The following is a 27605-nucleotide window of genomic DNA, read 5'->3' as shown; positions in this document are numbered from 1 at the left end:
AAAGTTCACTATTGGTAGAGTTTTTTCAGAAAACAAAGTGCGCACGCGCGGGCGGCCTCCCGCATCGTTCATCGGGCGCGGTTTTTTGAATTGTTTGATATCGGTATCGGTTGTTTTATTATCGGCGATACCGATATATCGGCTTGCCGATTATATCGGCCGATATATCGGTATCGGTATCGGTATCGTTACATCCCTAATTATAACAATAGATACATGAAAAAAATAAGTATTAGATTATTAGATAGCTTGTATATGATGTGGTAGTGACTATCTATTTAGTAAACATATGAATAGTAGCCGACCGTAGTGGCGTCTCTTTGAATATCTTTTTACACTAAGTACTTATATACTTCATGTTTATATGTTACTCTAAGGGCTCTTTCAATTTATGCGTTTCGTATCGGACCGCTACAGTGCCGAAGCGGTGCGTTTGTCGTACGGCGCACGGCCGGTCGTTTGTTTTCATACAAAATGCACGGTGCGGCAACAGTGCGGCGTCCGTACCGCGAACGCTCGACAACAGGACGGCAACGTCGCAAGTCCCATAGGGATGTCGGAAATGCAATAAAGTATCGATATATATCGTATCGATGTTTTTTGAAAATATATCAATATCGATATTGATATTTTTATTACAAAATATCGATATATCGGTATGATTTGTCATTTGACAGAGAATATTCGTGCTCTAAAAATTAATTTTTTGGTCTAATCTAATTCAATCATCTTACATTTCTACGGGTACTCAAGTACAGAAATACGCGCGTTTTGAGGTTATAATGTATAAGTCAGTCGTGGTAATTATACGGACGGGCAGTTGAAATTGTAATTGACTAACAGAGTTGCCAACTTAAAAACCAAACTATAAATTTAAAACAGCACTAGCATACAAACGCACGGCAGTCAGATACGCTTTCAATTTAAGCGTTTGGTAACGGACTGCTACCGTACTGCAACGGCACGGCAGCGGGTTATAACTAGCGGCACAGAAAACGTGCGGCAGCGGTCCGATACGAAACGCATAAATTGAAAGAGCCCTAAGCTTCCCACCTTCCATCTTATGACTAAATACAATTTTAATAGCTTTTACGTAAATGTTATTTCATAATCACATTACGTACGTTGAGTGAATGTTATTACATCAGATTGTAATGGAATTATTCATATAGAAATATATTTCTTAGCTATCCTTGCGCTTTTATACAAAGAAAAAGTAGTAAAACATATCCAGCGAAAGAAGGGTTCTAGAAGAGGGCAGTAGAGCGCAATGAATACTAAATTAAATTATAGAGTAAACTTTCAATGAATATTCAGATTTTTATCCAAAATATAAAAGTGTAACAGTTAATCCAATGAATTCTGTATTTCATGAAAGATACCAATACAACAAACAGATCAAATAAATATAGATCGATAAATCATAGCTTTCCTTTCAGAACAGCGCAATTTTGACATGTCTGTATTAGTTGTATACGTAGTATATTATTATTAGTCTGTGGTAATAGGCAGTAAGGTAACTTGTATCCATGATCCAAATAATACATTCCGGTTTAAAAAAACATTGCTTTTTATTAATTAAATCCTGGCTTATGAAATTCAGAAAAGCTTAATTTTTGAAATGTATTTGCACTAAGGTAACATAAATTGGTATGAAAACAATGCATTCAGGTTTATCCACATTACATACGTCGAACGTGTACCAAGAGACTACACAAACTACGTTACAAACTCGGGACACAATCCCGTCACATCTCCTAATGGGCCGAACATCTGTTGCGTCCATTAGAACCGTACACCCTACTCTTGAAGCGTAATAAAGGTGCAGTTTGCTTTGAACATGCTGTATTTGTATAGTATATGGGTCTAATATGGGTCTAAAATACACACAAATGTACTTACCTAGTTGTTGAAATGTTGGAAGATTCCTTTCGTATTGCATTTGATATCTACAAATGGAAATGGATTGTGACTTTTTAAGTCGTCTAAGTATCTAATATCTAAAATAAATTCCTACAATATTCACTTGTAAGTCCTAACTTAATGATACTGTTTCTTTTATTAAAATAGCTTTAGGAAATACTTCTAATCTACCATTAAAATCAGCTTGAGTAACCCTAGAACAGAGCAAACTGCATGTTACCGAGTTAAATGCAAGGCGAGAAAAAAAAATCGATAAACAATTGAAATTCCGATCCTTTAAAGAAATAAGGTCACGATTACATCAAGGACAATACTGAATACACCGTCACGTCACGAAAGACGGTTCAAATTTTTTGCCATTTTTTTAAAGCGATCTATACAATATAGACTTAGGCTTAAAATCAAAAGCAATGATACTTTAATTATATTTTAATATGCCTCAGGGTACAGATCCGATTTAATAAATCTTGTAGGTATCTATTGTTATTTGCAAGCTTAATGAAACAAACATTAAAATATAATTATGAAAAGACTAGGTTTATACTTCTTGAAAATATTTATGACGTTATAAATGCTTATAATGAAGGACTCCACAGCTTTTCTACAACCTTGAAGAATTAAAAAGAAATCAATACGATAATTACCCATTTCCTGTACCTATAGTGAGAATACTTTCTATAAATATTCAATCACGAAACGGAATTGAGGAAAGAAAATCGATGTCCTTGAGTCGATTTCAGTTACAATCGATCACAAATTATTTATGAGGCAGTCAATACAAGGTCAAGGTAACCGTTTCATTGGTGAACTTACATGGATACATATTTTATAGGACCACTTAGCAAAGCGTTGGATCGAATACGTATTTACATCAATCAAATACAATTACCTCCTTTGCCGCCTAGATGTTATTTTGTTTGGACTTTAATCTAATATAGATTTGGTATATTATTGTTTTTATTACGCTATTTTTTGTAGGAATCTTTTCTATAGTAAGTATACTGCTACTGTACTAAATTAATTAAACTCAAATAATATTTATTACGATTATTGTTTTTAATTTGAATTTTTGTCAATAATTTTGATTGCGCGATTTAATAAAGGTAAAAAGTAAAAACGTAAAATTTTGAGGCTAAAAGTTAAAACTAAAGAATATTGTTTAAGTGTTCTCATGCTCAATAGGCTTCATAATTTTGTTAAAAATAATGCTTTTTAAATAGAATTACCTATATTGCCTGAAGCTAAATGAAACAACCTACATCTTCGTTTTGATTTCATTTTCTATCAGGCAAAGAAAAACACACTGTGGGAAGATTGTGGGGAGGATTTTCAAGCTATGTGTCTAGTAATAAATGTTATAAAACTAATATTTTACAAAAGATTTTTAAATTACATGAAATTTTCAGTATAAGACATAAGTTGACTTAGGTATAGACTACAGGCCCATGTTGAAAAAATTATGGGTCATTTGACCCACCACCTGACCTATCTAGAATGATATAAGAGCATAAAATAATAAGATTCAGCACTATGACGTCACTCGTAAGCTGTCCACCTGAGTGCAGATGAGAATTCGAAAGTTCAGGTAGAGATTTTCTCCCCTTGTCTCCATGATTTTTGTACGGCGTTGCGGAATAATGGCTTAAAAGCAGTATAGAAATAGTATGACACAGATGCCGTACAAAAATGGTGGTCCACAAAGTCGAAATTTATTTTTATTTTTCGACAGTTGCCGGGGTAAATTTGGTCATTTGATTTTGTACGGCATCTGTGTCATACTATTTCTATACTACTTTTAATCAATTATTCCGCAACGCCGTACAAAAATCATGGAGACAAGGGGAGAAAATCTCTACCTGAACCTTCGAATTCTCATCTGCACGCAGGTGGACAGCTTACAAGTGACGTCATAGTGCTGAATCTTATTATTTTATGCTCTTATATCGTTCTAGATAGGTCACCTGCTGGGTCAAATGACCCATAATTTTTTCAACACGGGCCTGTAGTCTAGTACATCTTGGAAATGGCTCGTCCCATTTATATAAAATTTATTTATAATTATATTCAGTAGGATTGAGAATAGTTGTAGTGTTAAATTATTTTTTATACCCCAAAATGATAATGGTTAGGTCGAACGATTGCCGGGTCAGCTAGTTTTATATTTATATTACATGAATAAAAAATAAAGTGTAATTAAAAAGCCCCGAAATATCTATACGATAAACTAACCTGGATGGGGGAGGGCAGCGCCTATGACACCCGTTCCTCATTTCGTAAACTTGCCATGCCGAGGAGTTTCACAATTGCCTTCAGGGGAAGTTTCAAATACTCCGCAACTAAGTGTTGGAACAATCTTCCACCACCTATATTAAACTCCAACACATTAAACTCTTTTAAAATTAAATATAAAAAATACCTGTTACAGGAGTTCAAAATCCAACCTTAGTTGCGTATTTCTCATTAGGTCTTAGCGTATTTTATATTATGTAGGTATATTATCATTTTATCTGGATATTAATTACTTTATTGTGTATTGTTATTGTTGAAAAATGTGAATTTTATTTATGTGTATATGTATATCGTGTGTTTTTTATTTACATGTTCTAATTAAAATATATATTTGCGAACGTACTGCCGCTCCAATCACTACAGAGAGGGGCCACTGAAAATCAGTGTTGCAACTGTGTCGCAACATATACTGAGTGGCTACCTGGTTTGGCTCCACTTACTTTTCCTCATTTTATTTTATTTTTTTTATTTTATTGTATTAATAAGATTGTTAATTTGTTACCTATTGTTATTTTAATTGTTTACTTGTTTATCGTTTATTTAACAGTTTTATTTGTTTGAAACTGCTTGTTACCTGTGTTTTTATTATTAATTTAAATTTTATATTGTGGAGTCAAATAAATGTTTCTTTCTTTCTTTTCTTTCTTTCTTAATTTAATTATAGCTTGTTAAAAATGTTCTTCTAGTTTAATTATAAAATAAAGAATATATGTTACCTATATGGTGCTTCTAAAACTTTGTATGAACGTATCTTTAAAATTTTCAATACTCGGCCGACAATGTTTGTGCATTTGTGAACGTTGGCAATCTAAATTCTGGCTAGAAGTAATATGTGCACAATGAATTATGCATACAGCAGTTAGGATATTGGTTATGAATAAGGCATATCTGCTATTGCTGGAAGAAAGTGAATAGTAAGAGATGCTAATAGAAGTTACGAGTACTGATAGGTAATTCTAAAATTAGACATTGTTTAACCGTATAATTTATAGGTACTAAGAAAATAAAGTAGATTTGAATGAACTCAAGAAAATATCGATGTAACAAGAATTATCCGACTTATTAGTATCTACCTAATTCCTAACACATGTCTTCGGAATAATTATTAGTCAATTTAGTAAAAAATCATCGGCTCTACAATTTTTAAATGAAACAGATAATATTAAGCTTGATTTAAATCTCATTGTCATTTTCATGTTTGAATCAAGCAGCACTTTACGGAAATCCGTCTGATTGTAGAAAGTTTTTTATTTATTTATTTGGACACGAAACTTGCATTGGGTTTAGTTCCATGTGAAATCACTTTAAAGGGATGTTTTATGTGCGATGTGTAAAATTTTATTTTGTTATTTGCATGTATCGATAGGTAAGAGTTAAGCTAGGTCAGTGAAAGGCTTCATTAAAACTGTGATATGCATTTTTGGGAGCATTACTTCTATATCAATGGGTTTTGCATTCAAGAAAGGTCTTATAATTGGATACAATTAAATTTTTTATGTAATATTGATTTATGTCTGATAATTAATAATTGCTAGCGTTAAAAGTTCTAAAAACTATGCAAAAAATTTCATCATACCATAATTATCTTTTAGTGACTCTCTCAGAAAGCAGAGTTGTTGTAGAGTTAAAATTAGATAATATGATAAGAATATAAATAATATAACAGCATTGCGTTTAATGAGAATGCAAATATGAAATACCGCAAGTTATCGTGACAAACAATCGTTTTGCTTGTTGTCAGTATAACTTATTGTTTATCGATAACTCGTGGCGTGAGACTATTTAAAGCTTGTACAGTTGAACTATTTTAAGAACTTTGTTATGATTGGTTGACGATAATGATGCTTCACCTACTTCATATTGTCTACATACAAATTTTAATGGTTTGTATTATCTCAGAACTTTAAAATAGAAAGGCTGTGACATACTCTTTTTCCGATCCTATGTAAGATCCTTAGGGACAGATGATCACGAATAAAACACGCGATATCCCTTAATAAAGAAGGCTAGAAGAAGCAAATTAATAAAGACACAGGGCACATCATGTCCCATATTTAAATATTGTGCTTTAAATATGGGGCATGATGTGGCCCCGGGGAAAATTAAACTTTTTTACGTGAATAATTATGGATCGTCTTGTGTAATAGGTTCTTCACATTCCATTTTAATATTTTCTTCATTCCTATGCATATTCAAATTACAGATATACACGAACTAAAATAATAATAATGTTAAGGGTATAAAATTTAAGATTTTTAAAAATACGATGAAAAAATATAAAAAAATTTAAAAAGCTTCAATTTTTGTTCCAGAACCTTGACCCAGAATGCTGTGGAGCGCAGCGGCAGCAGTAAGATAGTTAAGATGGTCATTGAAAGTACCAAGGCACCATGGAAGAGGTAGCGGTGTGTGGGCGACAGATATAGGCCATCGCATTGGGATGAACGGGACGGACGATCGCGAGGAGATGGCGGTGGAGCTCGCTCTAAGCGTGGCTGTTACTGTCATCTCCGCTATTGGCTTGCTGCTGAACGTGTACATTCTATTCATCATTGTAATAACGAAACAGGTATGTATGAAGTTAATTTACCTGATTAATTAGTAGGTGAAGCTTTCGTTTCCATGGAAACGGCTGTTTACGAAATCAAGACAATAGTCAAAATTTTGCGAAATTACGTTCTTCGCTTATTGTGAGGTGAGCGTAGCTTATTCGTGTTGAAGCATGCTCTACTTCTTACTTCTTACTTCTTTGATCTTTATGTTTATCTAAGTTAAATTAGATTTATGTTAGAACATTTATCTAGAGGCGTAAATATTTTAACGATGTTTAAGATGGATGCTGATTAATAGATACTCTTGCAAATAATTTTAGCCAGTCATTTGTTTAAAATATTTTGGGCAGTCGTGTTATGTATATTTTGAAGAAAAAAAATACATGAAAAATATTGTCACTCGGGGAGTCATTTTTAGGGTTCCGTAGCCAAAATGGCAAAAACGGAACCCTTATAGTTTCGTCATGTCCGTCTGTCCGTCTGTCCGTCTGTCCGTCTGTCACAGCCGATTTACTCGGAAACTATAAGTACTACAGTGATGAAATTTGATGGGAATATGTGTTGTATGAACCGCTACAAAAATATGACACTAAATAGTAAAAAAAAGAATTGGGGGTGGGGCCCCCCATACATGTAACTGAGGGATGAAATTTTTTTTTTCGATGTACATACCCGTGTGGGGTATCAATGGAAAGGTCTTTTAAAATGATATAAAGTTTTCTAAAAAACATTTTTCTTAAAGTGAACGGTTTTTGAGATATCAGCTCTCAAAGTCGTAAAAAGTATGTCCCCCCCCCTCTATTTTTATAACTACGGGGTATAAAATTCTAAAAAAAATAGAGGTGATGCATGCTAATTAACTCTTTCAACGATTTTTGGTTTGATCAAAGTATCTCTTATAGTTTTTGAGATAGGTTGATTTAACTGTAATTTATTATATTTGCTGCTACGGAACCCTTTGTGCGCGAGCCCGACTCGCACTTGGCCGGTTTTTTTGGTTTTGTCGTCATGTTAAATAAAGTATCAATCTATGGTAGTCGAATTAATAAGTCATTAATTAGACAAAGGAGACATTTAATTATTTTTCTTTTAAATTTATTCATACAAAAAAGGCTTAAACCATTTATTTAGCCGTGATTGCCGAACGGACTACCAAGAACGTCACGAAGAAAATGAAAACAAGTCCAAAAACATAATTAATATAACAAAACTCATTAAAACTTGATGTTTTGACTTTTGGCGTTCACGATGTTTATACAATAGGTATTCACTGATACCCGCAATATCACTTTAAGTTTGTGTTTTAGTTGAGGGCCCGTTTCTCTTGATAAGATTTGATTTTTGTTGATTTAATTACGTACCTAAGACGTACCTTCAATATTATTAACCTTCTCTATATTTTATGTATAAAAAAAAAACCCTTTGAAAAAATGATACAGTGTGATTTCGTTTTGCGTGAGTCAGATTTAGCTTGTAGAATGTAGGTATTGTATAATGAAACAAAACATAATGAATTGTTAATATAATAATTAACTGTCAATTATGAATTGATTTTTCCTTATGAATTATTTTTACATTATCGAAATATAAAAATATTTAATACATTAGGGTGTAGGCACAGACATGTATCAAGATAGACTAAGCGAGTGTATGTACTTCCCGTGTCCAAACTAAGTTTATGAAACTTACTTGACGCTGGCCTACACTCAGTCCGCGCTTGCAGTTCGCCAAGGAAAGACGTGAAGCTGAATAAAGTAAAATGCCGAATTGCGCCGTTATAAACTGTAGAAACTCCACAGCTGTGAGTGGCCGAGTTAGCATAGATGTTTCCTTCCACCGGTAAGTAATTTTCTAATCAGAATATGCACTATTTATTTTAAAATCAAATAAAGAATATCTGTGGAAAACGATCGTGACAAACACGGATACCAAATCATACGAAATGATTCGGAATACATTGCGGCTTTTACTTGGCACGGTAAAGATCGCGTCGTATGATAACAAGCAATGAATAGCGTCTTCTCATTTTTCTGTTCTCATTTTTCTGTCCAATTTTGTGGTTAGTGATGTTCATTTGATGCAACAGTTCTCGATTCTAATCGATTTTATAATCGAACAGAAAAATGATAATTGGAAGGAGCAATTTTTCAGAAAAAAAGGCATAGATTTTTTTTGTCATTTAATACGACTTGACCTAGAACTTTTAAGTATTTTAATACAAAGGTACTAAAAATAAATATTATGACATGGACGCCAATAGTTAAAGTGTCATCTTGGGAGTTTTTTAAGAAAACTCCTTATTGCTTAGACTATGTTTGTTTTTTCAGTTTTCCAAGTAACCCGAACATAAAAGGAAAATGGATCGATGCAACGGGACATAAAGATTGATTGATTGACAGTTTCATTACTTTCTTTCGATGGCCTCTCTAGTACGTAGTACATGGTAACTCAATGGGCATATGTAAGAAAAAGCTAAAACACATTAGTTTACTTGTTAGAATATTAAAAGGTTTATAACTTTATTTTATCATCCCTCTGTCTATGGTAATTATCATTTTTCTGTCTTGAATCGATTTAGTAATCGATTACGATTCATTTATTTGACTACCTCTTAGACATAGATCTAGTTTGATCTGATTTCTTTCGATTTACTTCGATGGGATAGGACGATACTAGAATCGCCGCGCGAGTGGCGGCCTAATCGATTTAGCGTAAAATGAAATTAACATCACTAAAAAGCGCTCGTGACGTCATAACGCGTCAAGGTCAGTACAAAAAATATGACACGCTTGGTTTTCATACAGATCGCGGTACTTGCGTTGTCTACTTAAATATACATGTCTGTGGGTGTAGGTATAACAATCAGCGTACACGTATTCGTCAATCAAATTGGAATAGTTAACAATTACATATATCAGCAAAACTTTATTAAACAACTAAATTATTAATTATATTGAATACTAAAACTTGACCATACAAGGAGCATACTGATGTCACTGTGATCACAAGTAGGCAATAACAATGTATGTAATTGATACATTTAAAAAGGTTAACATTACAACTCGTTCCGGGCCTAACCTTTGTAAGCAATTTATACGAGTTTTCTTTGTAAGGTAAACAATTTCTTTCGGCCTAAAGACGTCAACCTTGGTCCTTAAACACTCGGACAATTTGATCAAATCTGTTAAACTAGAGTTTCGAGCGGAAAAGCTTTCTGTTACAATTTAAAAGGAATATGTTCCTTTTGAAGCAGAGACGTGTGAACGAGTAAATCTAATCTCAAATACCCCAGAGTGGTTGCAAATTCAATATGTTAGTTTTCTTTGCATTGCATATTCAGTCTGAATCTAATGCAGATCTAGCGTGAGTGTTTAGAACTTAAACGCTATGTACATAATAAAGTTTTGAGAATTAAACTGTAGTTTGTGGGCATTAAAATTGAATGACGACTAGGAATTATTTTACATTGAATGACATGTACATCCTAAAGTTGTGTGGTCATCTATTCGTACTTTACGCAAGAATTACAAAAAAATTAACATAAATTGTTTATTTGAATTGGAAAAAATTTTGTTGATAATATTATCTATTATTGTATCTACAGTATGAAAACATAATAAAAGCTCACCAATAGTTTCAACATACTTAAAAAGCATTTTCTTGAAATCTTTTATATGAACTGAGTCTTTATTTTGTTGTTATAATAATTAATTGCCATTTGTGCCCACCTGTAATTCAAGATTTAGTATGTAAGGGAGCTACGATGGGCAATTTTACCGCCTTTGTCTGCCCTCTTGACACGAAAAAACCCTAGTGGCTGAATGTGGAGTGTCATTGTCATTTGTTGAAAGTCATGCACCTTGAAAACCTTGTACCGTTGTTGAAATATTATAACCAATTAGATAAATCTTTAATATTAAAACTTCTTCATAAAAAAACGGTTCCAGCAAAGATAGAGCTACGAAAATTAGAGCAGTATTTATCTACAAGATGTATTTAGATGCTTTGAATACTTTATAAATTTAATAGAAAAATATATCAAACAATTGTTTATTGGTGTTTTAGAAAAAAAAGATAGAAGAAGAAAAATTGTTACACGAAACTGCAGTTTCATCACAATTGATCATTGCACTCGATATTTCTTCGTAATTTTGAATAACAATTCCTATAGTAAACCACTTTTTCACGAGCAAATACTAAAGTTTGAAATAAAACCCTCGAATATATTGTTATAACCATTTCGTGCGCCTCATTATCCTTGTTAGTCGGTTAATGGTGGTTCCCATACACTCGGAGGGCATAAAATCCCTTTAATTGACCCTTTTCTGTTAAACGAGCGCAAAATGGCGAAGATTAGGCAAAATATTAGAACAATAAAGAAGAATATGAATGTGGTTAGGTATGGTTTGGACTTTTGGAGTAATATTTGTGTAAAATGAGTCAAGTATGTCTGTATTCTGTAATATGTTGGTGAAGTAATAGTTACTTCATTGCTAAATAACAATACCAAATATTATAAATAAAATATTTTAAAAAAGTCCATTGGAATAATATTCAAGAAAGATATAAAATATCATAGTAAAATTACAATAATTGCTTTGGAGTAAAATAATTTATTCATAATAAGTAACAAAAATATGAATTTCGAAATAGACTGCTACAATTTTAAAATTGCAAGTGGTTTTAATTAAAAAGTGAGAGCATTATTGCGCTCTTACGGAAAGAAACATTTAAAAATATATTTGATGAAATTGCAGTTCCACTTTTAAAATCTTGTTGCCCGAATTTTTAAAACTAACCATCTTTCTTAATTAATAAGTATAATATTTTCAAACATCAGAAACGGTTTTTTTTATTATAAACATACAATTTTCATTTTAATCATCATTGCAACTAGTTTATTTTTATAATTTATTCCATAGAAAGTTTAAAAAAAAATTGGCAAAATTTAAGAAAAAAATAATATTTTCAATTTTAAATAAACTGGTTGTCATTCTCACAATGGCTTAATACTCTATTGTACTAGTGGTACGTGTCATTCACACATAAAATTCGCAGAAAAATCTGCCAAATATATACGTACAAAAATAATACCTACATCAAATCATTTACGATTACGTTACAAAATATAAGAAAAACAATAGTTTTTGGGTAACTAAGGTACAATTATCCATCCATCCAACAATACACCAGAAATTGTCTTCTACGAAATTTTAGCTTCTCAATTAATTAAACACCGGAAAGTTAATTAAAACGTTCCGTGAAACCTTATATTTTGATCACGTTTTTATTTATGACGCCTCTCCAATGTTTGCCGTTCTTTTTCACTGCTCTTACAAAAGTTAATATACAGCTATTAAAGTCATCTGCAAATAACGTGACAAACATTCTCTTTTGAAAGCTTCAATGTAATAACTTTGCTATCACTTAAAATATAATTAGCCTCATAGAAAAATGTTTTAAGGAAAGTCGGGGAAAAGTGTCTACTACTGCAGAGTAAGTGTTTACGAATTGTTGAACAATATAAATGGAAAAAGAGATAGGTATTTTTGCACATTATTATTTTGCAAGTCAAAGTTGGGAACTCTATTCATTCAACTAATTTCATCTGCATTCTTATAGCAATCAGGAATAATGTACCTACTTTCGGCTTGAAAAGCAGTATCCATAGAAATGAAGCTGGCTAGATCTGCGGAAACACAAAACTTACAAGAACACCCGAGGCAATTTACACATATTGCGACAAGAAACAAGCCTTGAAGGTACAATGATCTCTGAGAGAAGCGTGCCAAAAAGGCTTCCAACGTTATCACTTTATTGCCAAGACAGCAGGTCTAAAATGTTAATAACGACAAAATGTTTCGTCATAATCCTCAGCGGAACATTTGCTAAGTAAACAGTTTGCTTCGGCACTGCGATAACGCTGTTCAGCTAAGCTGTGATTATCACCAGCTTTGTAACCCGTTTATAGACATTTCGGCTTCCCGTGTTTACATTATACTATTAAATACATCCCTTACATTACTAATTCATTTATTTACAACATCCGTATTGGACCGTTATTTGATTAAAGCACTCTATTAAGTGAACGCTGGATCGTTGCTTACTAAGTAATTGTTACTGTGTTATAATTATTTCTTACTTTCATATTTGTTATGACAATAAGGTTAAGAATATGGTTAAGAATACTAACTACATTTTCATTCAAAACTAAAGTCGAATTGATTATGCAAGCTTTCATAGTAATTTTTCAGCGTTATCAAGAATTAATACCTACGTTTTTATAATCTATACTAATATTATAAAGCAGAAGAGTTTGTTTGTTTGAACGCGCTAATCTCGGGAACTACTGGTCCGATTTGAAAAATTCTAAATAGCATAGCTAGTTTAGACTATAAGTGTAAGCAAAAAGTTCGTACGATACAGAGTTAGTTCCTTAAACTACAAAAGGTTTAAGCAATAATTTTTCATTAAGATAACAAAGATACTACTGTTCAGGCACCAAATGAACGAATAAATCGCAATAGAACACTATAATTACACGATTTGATTATCACAAAGAAGCTTAATTGTTATTTACGCTTGCTTTCAATCCTCCACAAAGTTTTAATGTTGATTCAGATTTATATTCACTCGACCATCCTGAAACGCTTCCTATCGGTCTTTTAATTATTACAACTGTAATCATCGCCAGGAATATTGCTTAAAGATACAGAACTACGAAGATATCTTTAATGAATAAGCAATACCTATCTATTACTTTCTGTAGCGTTAATTCGAAATATTATCGATTATTAGTTGTCTTTTTAGAGCGATTATTTTTTTTGGCCTTTTCTAAACATTCCAGTAAATAAATGAATACATCGATGAGATGTTTAGTTCTAGCACAGTCGAACAATGTGGTTATAATTTATTATTAACTTAAAAAATTCGTTTAATAACCTGAAAAGAAAAGTATATATCCAAAATATAAATTATTTATGTATTTTCCTTTTATATCGAACGCATAAAAGCTTTGTCTATAGCGCGATAAGGCAGGTATTTGAAGCCTTAATATGAATATAAAAAATAAGCGTCGATTTAGCAATTTTTATGCAAAATTTGGCTTGAATTGAAACCTTTTGAGTTTAGATCAATATGAAGAACAGTATTTACCTATTATTTAACAGTTTAGTAAGCAAGTATATTCCTGAAATATAGTAATTAAAAGTATTTAAGGAAACTCGCATGTTCGATAAATAATTTATTACAAAAACGAAAAGAAACAATAACAACAAATAAAACAAAACATAAACACGATAAGCTCAGGACATCGTAGTGGAAATCATTAATTTCAAAAATGTAGCGTCCGTTAGTTCTCTGAAATGGAACGTATTTTTATTTTGATTGCTAATTGTTTTCATAACATCTTCATGTGTTTTATAAATTGTTGTGTCTGGATATGTGTTGCTTAATGAGCGCAATTTCGACATTAAATCCTGAATATTCGTTATTGTAAATAGCTTTTTGCTATTGTTACTTTCGATTTTATTCAAACTGTTATCTCTCTTCTTTCTTATGGGTATTCCTTTTATATCTTCTTCGTAATCTTCTTCACTTTGTTTTTCACCCTTCTTTAGTTTTTCTCTGCTATCATCCCTTAAACTAAAAAGTATGTGAATTAATGATCGTACTTTCTACATTTTCTCAAAAAAAAAAACTAAAGCCTAACAGAAACGGATTTAATTTGAATTATCAAACTATAATGGTACATCGTACTAACCTTGGTTCGTCATATTTATCAAGGAGTAGCTTTTCGTTGAACGCGTCCATTTCCTCTTTAATATCTTTTCGTATGTTTGTCATAGCATTTTGGAACATTGGCGGTGTCGCTGTTGTAAGGCTTGGTCTAAATTGTGTTGGCATTGGTCTGGGTCTGCTCGGTCTACTCGGTCTGACAGGACCAGGTCTGGGCGTGATGGGAGACGGTAGAGTTGGTATTTCATTATACGCATCAAAGTCATCTCTAGTTAATGCGTCTGGTTTTCTGAATAATGCTTTCCAGTTACTGGGATGGTGAATGGCTTGGTCTGGTACAGCCAGACGTAGAGAATTTATTGAAGATGGCTCGTCAAATGGTGGAACTTCTACTGATATTCTGGGTAGCATGCGTCTCCCGCTTTCTGGTGTAGTTTGTGTTGGCTGCAAAATATATAAAATATATAATTTTGGTAAGGATATATAGGGTCTTGTAACTAACAATGTTCAATACGTTTTTTATTAATTAATACCTCTATATGTGCAAATAAAGAACGTGTAAGAGCAAAGAAAGAATTGTTGTCATAACATGTACCTATTGACGCTTTATCCATCGATGGATGGGAACGATAGATGTATAAGGTTTCTAAATCATACATAAAATTTTTCAAAAGTTCACAATAATGATGATCGAGTTATTAAACTTAGCACCAATAGAGTTCACCGTGAAACTATATATACCGTGAAACTATATATATAACTATATACCTCCGAAGGGATTTAGAAGTGACTACTCAATTATGCTATGATAAATATTTTTATGTTTATTAAATTTTGTATAAGATAGTTTAAAACAAAATTTAATAACCTTCGGTCTCTCTTGTAGTCGTCGCTGCGCTTCTGCTGCTTTTCGCATATTTATAATACTTTGAACAGCTTTCATTTGATCCAGAGGCTGTGATGGGTAGCGACTCATTATCTAAAATTAAAATAAATAATCAAAACTCTTTATTTATAGTGATTACCCTAAAACAGCAATTAATTTTCCCGCCTAAGATAATATTATCCTTCATCCTTTGTGAACTCAAAGGTGTAGTTTAAATAATGTAGGCTTTACCGTGGTTAAGTTTATCGAAACAAATTATTAATTAACTCGCCTTTTAGAAAGCATTAAGAATTTATTATTATTAAAATATCAATTTAGACCTGGATCATATATAAATTAGTATAGGTAAGTACATTATAATATCATGCTACAAATTGATCTAATTATTTAGCATTAGCTTTATTACCATACTAATCTAATGTTGATCAATTCGAGTTGTCTTAATTATACAGGGTGTCCCAAAAAGTAGTGATGAACGGACGATACTACGGTCGTACTCGGCGATAGGTGAAAAATTGAAAAAAAACGTCATAACTCCGAAAATACGAAAAATTGCATAACATACATGGGAGTGATTCGGATAGCCCTCTAGGTCCTCTACCTCCCAGCTTCCGTTCATCATTACTTTTTGGGACACCCTGTATAATTCTATTAAGCTTTATTAAAGGGACTAAATTACATTACACACATAATATATTTGTTTACAAAATCTATCTGGTATCCCTGACGTCACCTGGGTTGACCAGAATATAATCTCGTTCAGGAATAATCTAGCTGATGAAATTTGAGATTTTTACTATCCATTGCAAACATACAAAATGATGAGATGAGATGTAAATAATATAGACATACTAGCCGGGATGAACCTGATTAAAAACAAAAGCCTTCGTCACTTTGGAAAAATGTATCTATCTGCCGTAGTTATAACCATTTTTAATGTTTGCCAATATGTTATTATTAGTTTTTTTTTATTAAAAACCTGTTCGAAGTACATATTAATGTAGATGAATATCTTATATTTTTAATAAAAGTTAAGATATAAAGAAATAGATATTTACGTCAGCAACTGCCAGCTCGGGGGTAACAATTTCACTTTTAGAAGTATCGCCGGGAGGTTTAGCGGTCAGTTTCATAAGAGCACCTTCAAAGTTGTTTTTGTCGTTCGATTGAAAAATAGAATCATCCAATCGTCTCCCAGATCTTAAAGTTGTCGTTTCGTCTTCTGAACCGCCAGTTATAACTGAAAGAGACATTATATTTCCTATATTTGACACCTATTTATTTAAATATTGGAGTAATTACAAACTGATACCCGAAAAACCCATAAAGTATGTTAATATTGAGTCGATAGCCGAAATGCTTATAATATTTAGTACGAACCCTTTGACTTGAAGAGCCTAGTGATTTCAAAATTGTTTTTAGACGATTAACAATAACACAGATGGTATTTATATTGATAAAGTTAACATAGGTCATAGAGTATTTAAAGTATCCTTAATTCTATTAATCTTTGATATCACTTACGATTCTGGTCTCCAATATGCCCTGCCACTGGCATTCGTCCACTTCTTCGCCAGTCTATGTCGTCAGCGATCTCGTCATCAAAAACACCTCGTTTGAGATAGATGGATACATTCGTCTCTGTAATCATATAGAGCTGTTAATTATTAGTCGTCGAGATTTGTATTGTTACATTTTTTAGTACCGTCAACTGCAAGAAGTTTCTCAAATAAATTAGTAAGTAAGTAGGTACGTACTATTAGTAGTACGCAAATAAAATAGGAAGTCAAATAATTTCACCACTTTAGAATGTGAAAAAAAAACAATTTGCTTAACATCTACAATTTCATGTTAAATAGGTATAGGTATAGTCTAGAATCTAGATCTTTCTTAAAATGGAACAACTTTAAAATTATCTTTTTTGCTCTATAAAAATATCGTATAATTTTGTTTAATATTTTTAATTAGCTCTATTTTGAAGCTAGTGTAAATTTAATTATAAGTGATTAAAGATAATTATTGATACACCTGAGACACTTTATAATAAATACCAGCTTACTGCTATTCGGAAATTGCATCATATCACGTTATAACACATTTACATCAATATTATTACACCATAACCGTAGTCCGTACGTACCTACTTCCTTATCTTCATTCTTTTAAATAGATACTTTTAATAACATTAAGACAACCTAAGAATTGATATATACATATTACTCTATCAAAAAGATATAACAGAACCACAATAAATCACTATCATATACTTCCAAAGCAAGAAAGCTCGAAATAGATGACCTTTCAAATCGACGTACTCAGCCAACGAGTAATTGTAGCCGAGAGCGATGCCAGACATGGAGGCGGTGACCAGCGAGCAGCAAACCGCTGAACTGATGCAGCATGACATTGTAAATGTCCATAATCTGAAACCATGTGATTAGTGGAACATCTCGTATACTTAGGGCGTAGTTCAGTCACATTTTGTATTCAATTTCAAGTCATTTTATTGCATGAATGTTATGTTGTTATGTATGTTTATGTAGTTTTATGTATGTTATTATTTTTAGAAAATAATAGCTGTAAACTGTCTCGCGTTTTGAATTCAAATTTAAGTTGTTTTATAGCATGTACATTGTACACCGTGTACACGTTGTATATTCGGGATTAAATTCTCTCCGTCTACCTAATTAGACGTTCACTGTAATTTGGTAAAAATGTTTATATAATTGTTTAGGTATATAAAGTGTATGATATTGATATGAACACTAAGTTTGTTAACAAATTGCGAGATGGGAGAACGGACAAACCTCCTTCATTGATGTTTGATTTTTGAACTATCTACTTTGGTACAATAGGTTTACCGGTTTCTACAAAAATACTCTCGATCTATCTTAAAATTTCCCCAAGGGCTATGTTAGATAAATTGTTATATAGGTACAATATACATTTGTGATAGATATTTCTTAAGTGTTTTTTTTTTCTATTTAGAATTATTGTTTGTTGTTTCTTTCGTAATAAAATGTAGGTGGCCTTCGTCTTTATAAGAACATTACTTCACATTTATACCAAATCAAATATCAAATTGAAGCAAGTATGTACCACATATTACTAAGTATATAACTAGTAGATACTACGCAGTACTACAATGTACACGGATATTATAATACCATAATGTAGGCACAGAACAAGTGTATTGTTTAAAATACAAAAGTCAAGTTGCAACTCCTATACTCGAAACATATTTGAACAGCAGTAGCTCCAGTTGTTTGAATATGTTTATATTCATCTCGTAACTTCTGTTTCATCGCAAACTTCCGATTTTATTCCAGCTTCCGAGACAATATTGCATTGCAATGTGACTCAATATGAAGTTAATGCAACAATTTATACTGAATTACATAAAACAGACATGAGGATAATTTAAATTGTTTTACTTTACGATATTTAGCTAAAAATTTGCACTAAAAAACGGATAGAAGATTGTAATGTGAAAAATGATACGGTCGCACACTAATGATCTAAAGTCGCACATGATCAATGAATTTTTTTTTGCAGGCACTTTTATTACTCTGATCTACTATCATGTTATAAATGCCACATAACCCGATTCACTATCCAATGATTGACTGATTTATTAAATTTTCTAGAAAGTGTTATAAAATATCTTTTAATATTTATCACGTAAGTACATAGGTTACATATATTTTGATCTCGAATACAGGAACAGTTTTCTTTGTACTAAATTGTGGTGGGTATCTGTTGTGAAAGGTTTGAATAAAATATTTTTATAGCATTTACCTTTGAATAAGATCTATCATCCAACCACAGCACGTGAATATACAGCACATGGTGTTTAAAATACGTCATTTACGCCAAATAACTAATTTTCTTGTCCTAAAAATAGTAAAAATATAAGCAAAAACAATCAGGGTCAAATAAAGTATAATATAGCAGTATTTATTTACAATTTTATACTGAGAAGAATCGATATCTATATCGATTCAATCACAGTCATAATTTTGTTATCATCACCGAGATTTACAACCTTAATTCATAGCCTTAAACTAAATAAATAAATATTTTTCAAAACTAAATTCTCTTCATGACCATATTTACAACTTCAATCAAATAAGACTGACAATCTCAAGTCATGTGAAAGAGGTTGATTTTTAAAATATCGACACAGACTTTATAAATTCATAATATTGCATTATCATCTATTAAAAAAATCAAAAGGGGGTTTTTCCTGGGTCTCTATGATGCTCTCTGCATTTATATCAGCTCATTATTAGAACTATTGTGTAATATAATATTATATTATGTAACATCTAATGATAATAAATTATTTAAACATAGTTTAAAGTTATTTTGAATTGTCTGTTGTCTTGTCGTAAGTATACCTATAAATAAATAAAAGGACTGTTATCGATCGTCGATTATACCTACTTAAAATATGCCCACGTTTAAATACGATAATAGAAAATCAATAAGATCTGAATAAAACAAGCGATACAAGATATCAAAACAAACACGCTTATTTGAAATAAGATGTTTAAAATCCATGAAGATGCATCAAGTAGGTTACCGGATGCTGTTCGAGGAATGTTCGATCGATTTGCGGAAACTGCACGACTTGCTATATCCTATTTCTTTAGAATGCTTATAAAAGTGAATTCTGTTTTGTTTATCATTCAAAATATAGTAAGAAACCTATTTCAGACACCAGTCCCTCACAACACTAAATAATAAGCTCACAATGTATTTGCAAGCAATGTACCTACCTATTGCTGTGGAAAGTCAAATTACCTTATATTTTATTTAAGTAAGTTCTTGTTGGAGGCTAGTTGGTGTACTAATGCAGGAAATAAGGCCAAACGTTTTTAGTTATCAAACATTTTCAGACAGACCTCCTGTGAATTGCAAACACGTCAAAAAATACTTAGGCAAATGGTTGTAGAAGCTTTCAAGTTACGTGCATAAATAAATTCTACAATGGTATTAATTTACATAGATCAGCTCTACGCTCCGATTTTACAAGATTGCATGATTGTACATACCCATTTTTTCCATAATATGAATGCAACAAACAACTAAGATTTATATGTATATAAATATTTTTCCAAACGCCACTTATCATTTCTACCCATGTGAAAACGAACGAATCCAGACTCGACCATTTATCGATGTATATTAAAACACAAGCTTTCCGCCTGCGGCTTCGCCCGTTTTTACAAAGAAAAATCCGCATACCTAGTTCCCGTTCCTGTGGGATTTCCGGGATAAAACCTAATGTTAATCCAAATTACCCTGTGTGCTAAATTTCATTGTAATCGGTTCAGTAGTATTTGCGTGAAAGAGTAACAAACACACACATATACATCCTCACAAACTTTCGCATTTATAATATTAGTAAGATAGTAGGATTTCTGCAAAAGTTCAAATCTAGTTGTGACGTTTAGCCACTGTTAATTCTATTGTCTGTAAAACATTCAATTAACTATTCCCTTTTGAAGCATGATAGGTCCCGCAAGGTACATTTCTGAACAGAGCTGAATATTTTATAAATTCTAGTGGCTTTATGAAACCTCATTCCGGCGTCTATTTCAGTAACCCTTGCTGTTTTTGCTAATTAAAACGCATACCTTGTCTTACGTAAAACCAAATTAATGCTAAATACATAATCATAACTATATTAAGGAATATTTGGATCGTGTATTTAATCTATACATATAATAAAATCGTAGGAAAGTCAAAACTGTACATTGAATATTTTTTTAAAAGAATACTTGATCCATGATCTATAATCGATATAGAAGCCAAAAATATAGTTTTTAGAATTTTTGTCTGTTTGTCGGTTTGTCTGTTTGTCTGTTTGTCTGTATGTATTTCCGGGCTAATCTCAGAAAGTACTGCATAGATTTACTTCAAATTTTGCATGAATATTCCTAAGAGGTCGGGTGAGGATAGTTTAAATATATTATCATGATATCACCTTCGCGGGAGGAGCTGTGAACCTTTATTTTTCTTACATATTCCGTGTACTACGACAGCGTACAATCTAAAGACTCATGTTTAAATGTTGGTTTCGAGTAAGCCATGCTATTATCTAGCTTTACAAAATAAAAACTATGTCATTTACGTAATTTGGGCAGAGAAACAGTTTAATGAATTTAGTAGTATAAAGACAAATCTGAAACAGCGCCATCTATGAGATTTCGTAAAAATCAAATCAATTTACATGTTAACACTACTGAAAATACTGTTGAAAATTAATAATTTAAATATAATCATGTTATTTATTTAACTCTTTAACCCATATCTTCCCTTCCCTATAAGGTGCGCTTATATTTCGTGTGAATATACTACATTTTTAAAAGTGAGGGTAGATGTTTATTATTTTAAGTCAAACTAGACACCATTACAATCTCAGAGCAATATTACAATTAATCTAATATTGATTGTGTTCATTGGTTACATTTTTAAAATCTTCGTGTTTTATAAATTTATAAAGAATAGAAAAAATTCGATCACGAGGCGGGACTCGAACCCACATAATTTCGTGATCGAATGTTTCTATTCTTTATAAATTTATTATTTATAAATTTATATTTATAAAGCATTTGAATGTCATAAAACCAAAAATATCAAATTCAATCTTTGTGTTTTGTGAATTTTCACCATGCGTTCCCACAAAAGGTAAGTTGTTACTTTTATAGGTATTTATTATTTATAATGATAGCAATTCATGTTTTTTAAAGTGAAACTTTTATTACATCGTCTCAAACTTTTTGGCCTGTGTAGCGCATGTCGCGTGACGGTCGAACCGTACGATAATTATCGTACAAATACGATAATTTTGTGCCTAAGTTTCACTTTTACCGTGGTTTCATAAAACCACACAACATTTTTATTGGTTTTATAAAGGTTTTATATTACACTTTTAGAATGAAATAATAAAATGATGAATTATTTTTGACTTTTACAAGATTTTGAGGTGCGTTGGGAACAGTAGTTTGTTGATAAAATTTTATTTGTAAGTAGCTTTTTTTATAGATTTACAGTTAACTTTTGATTTTTTATTTACAGATTCAATGTTCATAAAATTATATCGCCTTTGGAAAACGATTTCTGCTGACAATTTTACAACACCACTTGAAAATTGATGATTTGATGATGAAGATAGTGGCAGCGAGGATTAAGTGGAAATTAGTAATCATCCGCTTCGTCAATTTTTGACTGAAGTTAATGTCCAACGTATGGTTCAATCATTGGAAGTATCTCGGGTAATTTTGGAGGATATTTTTAGGAAGGAGAGAAGGGGCAGCCAACCACATATCAAAGTACTACGTTTTAGTACCGAAAAAAATGTTATTGCCAAATGAAACATAAATTTCGCACTCACAACTGTACAAGTTATGATTTTTATTCTGACTTTGCTGTTATCTGATTATAATATTTATCGTTATGGCTATCGACCGTACTGGGATGAGAGTACATGATATACTCATCATCCAGGATTGCATAGAGCATTTTCACACTGAAAAAGATGTTTTCTTTGAATCGTAGTTGCTTCATTTATTTATTTTTAATCATTTTACATAATATGTTTTATATTTGCCCATTTTCATTATATTTTATAAATAAAATGGAACCAACATAACTTTGTTGTGTATCATTTCTCTATTAATAACCCGTAGGCATATTTTCCAAGCGCCCCATTTAAGGAGCGGTCCTGAAATTTTAATGTATACTTTTGCCTAATATAAGCTCAAGCTCATTTTTAGATGAAAATAACAAAGAGAACTTATTTATTAAAATTTAGTAGATAAAAGAAATTATGTTACGATTTTATAAGAAAACACAGTATATTTATTAGGCGGCGGTGATTTTCCAGGCAAAAGATATTCATCAGCTCAATAAAATTGAATAGTATGTTGTTAGTTATTCTTTAAATTCACAGATTGTAATGAGCATTTCCGCATGCAAGTTGTATCGTAGTTTAGATATATCATAGTTTTGACACATTAAAGTTCCAACAAAACCCTCAAATTTTTGAGCAGAGTTGAGCAAGATAATTTAAAAATGTGCTGTGTTAAGTATTATAGAAAAGGTTAGTTCGTTGATAATTATTATTTCTTCATCATTTACATGTTGTTAAATGTTAGTAAAAATAAACTTTGACTGTTAATACTTTTGTTCAGTATTTACCTGTATGATTATTGCTTGGTAATTAATATGTATATTTTCATGTCGTATAGCTAATTATAAACATAAGTGTGATGTGAAACTAGCTGGATTTATTTTTACACACTCACAGCCATATATTTTATATTAAAATAGTGTTAATAGTGTAAATCATAATATTTTTTCACAATTAAAAATATTTCCTTTTTTCTGATGGTATTGGCATCGAATTAAACCGCGCTGTCGTTTCGTTCACTAAAAGTGATGTTATGAGGACCGAATATGTAGCCGCCTCAACTTACGGAAACGAGAGTAACCTGCGTTGTCTGTTAGTTATTGTATAGTCGAATTTAACGTTACATGGAAATTGGAATCTAAATATGTATATTATGCATACTTATATTAAATCTGTACATGAAATATATTTCCTAAATAACTATCACGGGGTGATTAGGGATCGACACTGATGCCAACGAAGCAAACAGTAAAATTTTTGTCCGTCTGTCTGTCCGTATAACCGTTATAGAAACAAAATAGACAAATATAATCAGAAAGCTTCGAACTCCTAAGCTATCGGAAGTTACACGTGTTATAGTGCCACCTAAAAAATCTTTATCTCGAAAATCGAGCAAAGCTAAGAAAATGAGAAATAAGAGTTCTCAAGAATCGTTAGAGGTAAGAGGCTTACTATAGGCCGAAAACAACATGTGTTATGCCGAGAACCTGAACCCGCTTCACAACGAGAATTGCGGCTCACAGCTGACCGCGAACGGCATGTACTATCCCGTGAGACCGAAACCTTCACTGAGAGGGTATAATGTCTCACAGCTGATCACGGCCGTCATATTTTATCTCGAGAATCTGAAACTTTTACTCAATATGAAGACCGTTTGACAAATGATAGGGTGCACCATAATATTATTCGATCTCTTGAAGATGAACATGAGCATAAGCAATGACTAGAGTAAGGACGCGAATATTACAATTAATTGAGACAAAAACGATTAATAAGTTTGTTTAATGAAAGATTAAGAATTGAAACTATTCGGTCTCTGGAAACGGACGAATAGCGAGAGGCCCCTCTTACTGCAGACAGATTTCGACATAGTCTTAATGACTTAGATTAGAGGTAAACATAGAAGATCAATCTACGAATTCGGTGGTGGGGTCCGACAAATATAAAAGTGGGTTTGCTTATAACCTCACAATTGATTACAGATCATCTTCTGTATAACTAGGCGATATTAACGTAGTATGTTATTTTTGTAATGCTTTAAAGTGGAGTAAGGACAATTTTAGAAAATGTTTCATCAGGTTAATTCGTATGTATGCAGTTTTAAATCGACATTAGAAGCTTTTCCTCAAGATGGTGAATGGTGATATTAATATAAAATTGTTATAAATGCCGATGGACGTCTATCGGCACTCAGGAACTTCCTGGGCGTGTTATAACGCCCAGGCCACAGTATTACAATTTTTTCTACAGCAGGGCGACGAATGTATTTTCGCATAGCAACGGAGGGGAACTCGCGGGGGGTCAAGTGACGCCATTAACATGCTTAGTTTGTGGTACCGAGCGCGAAAGAAAGTCATCGTGTTTTTGTTTTGTTACTATGTAAACTAACGTAATTTAATACTTAGGTACAATATATTCTATAACGGTGCACTCAAACTGTTAATCTACATTTAATTTAGATTATTATTTGAAATACTAAGTAATGTAGAATTTAAATCACATTCATTCATGTTTTCCTCAGATTTTCGATTTCCTCCGATTTTAAGATTTTCTTATCAGTGTTCAATTTTAATTTAGTTAAATTTTATAAGAGACAATTAAGAACATTCAAAAATAAAGTGTCACGTATTTTTTTAAACGACGAATGACGAAAAACGACGTAATCGCGGACGAAGTCGCGGGCAACAGCTAGTAAATTATAAACATAAGTTAGTGTATGGAATTTCAATTTAATTTGGGTATAATAGGTAAGCTCTAGGAATGTGTTATAAAACAGATTAATAGTTAGAAGTTAATTGATTGATTTTCAGGCTGATTTGATTGGGTTGCAAATAGGTTTTCGGGTTCAAGTTCATTGTGACGTAATTTTATATTTTACAATTGGCTTGTTTCCACTGGAAATAGCCACAGTTGCACAAAACTTGGACAAGAGAACATTTTATATGTTATGCAATAGGTACCTATATGATTTATTTGAGCACAAAAGACTTTAAATATTTGAAATTCTAAAAAACACACCTTGTTGTGGAAATTTTTGCTCATCCAAACCTACAAGAGTAGGACATAATTGAAACAAAGTGACAAAAAAAATCTTTTGATAAAGTGCTATTATACAAATATAAATTTAATCTAAGCTAGATTAAATTTATATTTGTCTTCTATTAATCTTCTTCTTGTCTTGATGGTAAAAGTATTTTCTTACCTGAAAATATTTTTATGTATACCTATATTAAGAAGAGCTGGAACGTCAACACATTTACACATTGCACATGTTAGGTCGGGAGATACTGACACAAAATTTCGGGTCATTTGTAACAGGATGGCGGTCTAGAGGGGTCTTAGTACGCAATGACAAAAATTATTTTAAATAAATTTATTTTATTGTTTTTTTAAATCAACGCATCGCGTCGGTATGGGGGGCTGTAAGTTACACCGGAAAACTATGGCATGACACTACCGCCTACATCTTTTTTATGGGCTATCGGTAAATTCTAAAATTTTGGTGTTACAAATCGTTTGACTTTCGCTATTTATCCGACGAGTTCGACTAACGCCCACGCGACTAGTCCGCCGGTACCAGCGTTCTGACCATCATTTTTCTTTTTGTCATTGCGTAATAAGACCCCTGTAGAACCGCCATTCTGTTACAAATGACCCGAAATTTTGTGTCAGTATCTCCCGGCCTATGTGTAGCTTTTATTTTGCAATTGTTTATAAATACAGGGTGATGTGTGTAGTACGAATATCTAAAAATCTATGAAGAATTTTGTGACACAGTAAATGAAAGAATTTGATTTTGAATAAGAAAACGTCCGTTATTGAAATCATTATCAAAATAACCATCCGTGTGTTGGGAGTGAGCGTACACGTGTTATTTGTATTGTTTTTATGACCTGAAATTTAATTATTATTTGATAATTGAATGATTATTAATTCTTTTATCCAATTGATTATTATTAGAATAAATAATTAAGTTCATCAATTGATTTACTTTTAAATTATAATTTTACAGGTAAATTATGAGAGCTTTCATAATTATATTTGCATATAATATTTATCAACAACGCACCATTTTACAATTCAAGTCTAAAATGAAACTAGAGTCGCATTTATTTTTGAACATACTGTAAGTGAAATTGCATAAGTGTGAGTACTGTGAACATGCCAGCTTTCCCTAATTGACCGATATCATAAATTAAGGGTGCACTCACACACATCAGTCACCGTCACGGCACGTCACCGGACAGGATTAAAAAAAAATATGTATCAATAGTTCTAGTATGACTCTGTTCCCACACGACAGTCGCCGGCACGAAATCTATCAGTGACGTCCCCGGTCAGGCACGTCAAATAATCTTTCCATACATGTACCATACTTTTATCCCCACTCACCCGGTGCCGTCACGTCTCAGTTCAGTCAGCGTAGTGCTACCGTCAATTGCTACATGTTCTCTAGCGTGACACACGTCTAATCACTGACTAACCTGATGTATGTGTTCAATGATTCAGTCAAACCGGCGACGTGACTGACGGACAACATGACGGTGACTGGTGTTTGTGGATACGTACACAAACCGTCAGTCGTCACCGATCAGTCATCGGTGACTTGACGGTGACTGATGTGTGTGAGTGCACCCTAAGTGTTGATGTTACATTGTGAGTGTTGTTGACATTTTATTTTAAAAATATTAAAAAGAGAAAAATCAGCAACTGATTATAGTTCGCTAATAATATTGTTCAAGTACTTTATTATTAGATTGATAGGTTTCAACTGAAACGACTTCGGAGAACTGTTTAT

General features: G+C 32.2%; 2 protein-coding genes across 2 annotated transcripts in view; one reads left to right on the top strand and one right to left on the bottom strand.

Moving 5' to 3' along the window:
- Positions 1-27605, top strand: part of LOC149483528 (uncharacterized) — a 66680-nt gene that overhangs the window by 36381 nt on the left and 2694 nt on the right. The window contains exon 2 of the mRNA XM_089702618.1: positions 6525-6781. Coding sequence (XP_089558744.1) covers positions 6653-6781 — 129 coding nt within the window. The 5' untranslated portion in view covers positions 6525-6652. The remainder of the gene's footprint in view (positions 1-6524; positions 6782-27605) is intronic.
- On the bottom strand, positions 14069-19235 carry LOC149483529 (uncharacterized). The gene is made up of 7 exons (XM_089702895.1): positions 19186-19235; positions 17686-17810; positions 16912-17028; positions 16446-16627; positions 15370-15480; positions 14527-14945; positions 14069-14408 (listed from the first exon to the last, which is right to left on the bottom strand). The coding sequence occupies exons 1-7, from the start codon at positions 19233-19235 to the stop codon at positions 14069-14071; spliced, it is 1344 nt and encodes a 447-aa protein (XP_089559021.1).

Source organism: Colias philodice, chromosome 13 (assembly GCF_061535455.1).
Source record: "Colias philodice isolate Cphi_HAF_F1 chromosome 13, ilColPhil1 Martin Lab GWU primary, whole genome shotgun sequence".
Lineage (NCBI taxonomy): Eukaryota > Metazoa > Arthropoda > Insecta > Lepidoptera > Pieridae > Colias > Colias philodice.
Note: the sequence above shows the minus strand (reverse complement) of the source record. Positions and strands in the feature narration are given on the sequence as shown.